The 1900-nt window shown below is 48.6% G+C and overlaps 1 protein-coding gene across 1 annotated transcript; it reads right to left on the bottom strand.

Annotated features, from left to right (window-relative positions):
* Positions 1 to 317: 317 nt before the first annotated feature.
* On the bottom strand, positions 318 to 1295 carry LOC113246723 (olfactory receptor 6Y1). The gene has a single exon (XM_026487395.2). It carries the CDS (start codon positions 1293 to 1295, stop codon positions 318 to 320), a length of 978 nt encoding a protein of 325 aa, XP_026343180.1.
* Positions 1296 to 1900: the final 605 nt, after the last annotated feature.

Raw genomic sequence — 1900 nt, 5'->3', positions numbered from 1 at the left:
GCATGCACACCGATACACACACACACACTCACTATGGTTCTTTAGCTATGTTCATGCATGCACACCCATACACACACAAACACACACACACACACTATGGTTCTTTAGCTATGTTCATGCATGCACACCCACACACACACACACACACACACTATGGTTCTTTAGCTATGTTCATGCATGCACACCCATACACACACACACGCACACGTGCGGTGTTGAAGTACTGGAGGCTGACAGATGAGCAAAGGGCAGAGTGTGGGCTGTGGGCAGTACAGTCATCGTCTCCCGACTCAGGCCTGAGGGGATTCTGTAAGTTCTTAGTTACTCAAAGCCACATCTTCCCTGGACCCACGTCCTTTGCAAAGTATGGTCTTCTTAAGGGCCGCCTTTACCTCACGGTTCCTCAGACAGTAGATGACAGGGTTGAGGAGGGGGACAATGACAGTATAGAGCACGGATACCGCTTTGTTAGAATCATAGGCATACATGAGCTTGGGGCGGGCGTAGGTGAAAAGCGTAGTGGAATAGAAGAGGGTTACAACTGTCAGGTGCGAGGCACAGGTGGAAAATGCCTTTTGGCGACCCTGTGCAGAAGGGATCCTGAGGATGGCGCTGAGAATGGTGACATAAGATGCCACCACTACACAAAGGGGTACGGCAATGACCATGAGGGCCAGGAAGAAGTCTACTAGCTCAGCCTGGGAGGAGTCCTCGCAGGAGACATTGAGCAGTGGAGAAATATCACAAAAGTAGTGGTTGATGTGGGGCGTGCCACAGTAGTAGAGTCGGGCTATGAAAACCATCTTAATCATGGCGGTCACGAGCCCACAGAGCCAGCATCCCCCAGCCAATGTACCACACAGCTGGTTGGTCATGATAACTGGGTACCGTAGTGGATTACAAATGGCTACATGGCGGTCAAAGGCCATGACAGCAAGGAGGATGTACTCCGTGCAGACAAAGGTCACAAAGAAGTAAAGTTGAGTCATGCAGCCATTGAAGGAGATGGTCTTGTCATGGCTGAGGAAGTCTGCCAGCATCTTGGGGCTGATGACTGTGACATACCACATCTCCAGGAAGGAAAGGTTGCTCAGGAAGAAGTACATGGGCTTGTGCAACTGCCCATCGCTGCGAATGGCCAGGATGATGAGAGCGTTCTCCAGCAGGGTCAGCAGGTAGGCTGCCAGGAACACGAAGAAGAGCAACAGCTGGAAGGCCGGCCGTGTTGGAAATCCCAGGAGAATGAAATGTACGGTTGCTGTGCGGTTATCTACTTCCAGAACCCTGGTGAGCATAACTGGCTGTGGGCACAGACAAAATCAGTTTTTTCCATGTCCTGAGCACCAGCCTCTGGGTCCTGACATTGATAGAGCCGCCCCCAGCAAACTCATGACGATAGAAGTTCTCCTGCCCTTATACCTTCCTCCTAAGTGATGATCAGAACCAAAACTTTTGGGCAAAAATGTACTTTAGGGAGCTTATATTTTATTTTTTTTTCCAAATTAAGCCAAGAGGGATAACTCATCCACGTTCCCACAGAAGTGAAATTGGAACCTTCTAACTCCCAGTTCTTTAGTGTTATGCCTTTCTACTATGTCTCTGTTGGGCATAGGAGGATGGCCTTCATACCACCCCTTCACCGTAAGCAAGAAATCCAGTCTACTGCATCTAGAAAGGAGGCAGGAGGCTCAAGTGTTCATCCCCCAGGCATGATTTGTATGACTCTGGAGAAGTCTTACGGCCCCACTTACCTGTAAGGAAAGATTTCTCCTGTTGTGTTTTGTTTCCTATTTAACGAGGTTGTGAAACTTAAGTGAAGCAATATTTGAGCAAACACACAGGGTTAATAGCAAATTTGATATGAATATTCACCCGCTTCTTGCAGAACAAAATCAAATAG

The sequence above is a fragment of the Ursus arctos genome, unplaced genomic scaffold (assembly GCF_023065955.2).
Source record: "Ursus arctos isolate Adak ecotype North America unplaced genomic scaffold, UrsArc2.0 scaffold_2, whole genome shotgun sequence".
NCBI classification, from domain to species: Eukaryota; Metazoa; Chordata; class Mammalia; order Carnivora; family Ursidae; genus Ursus; species Ursus arctos.
The sequence above is the reverse complement of the archived record's forward strand: the minus strand, read 5'-3'. Positions and strand labels throughout refer to the sequence as shown.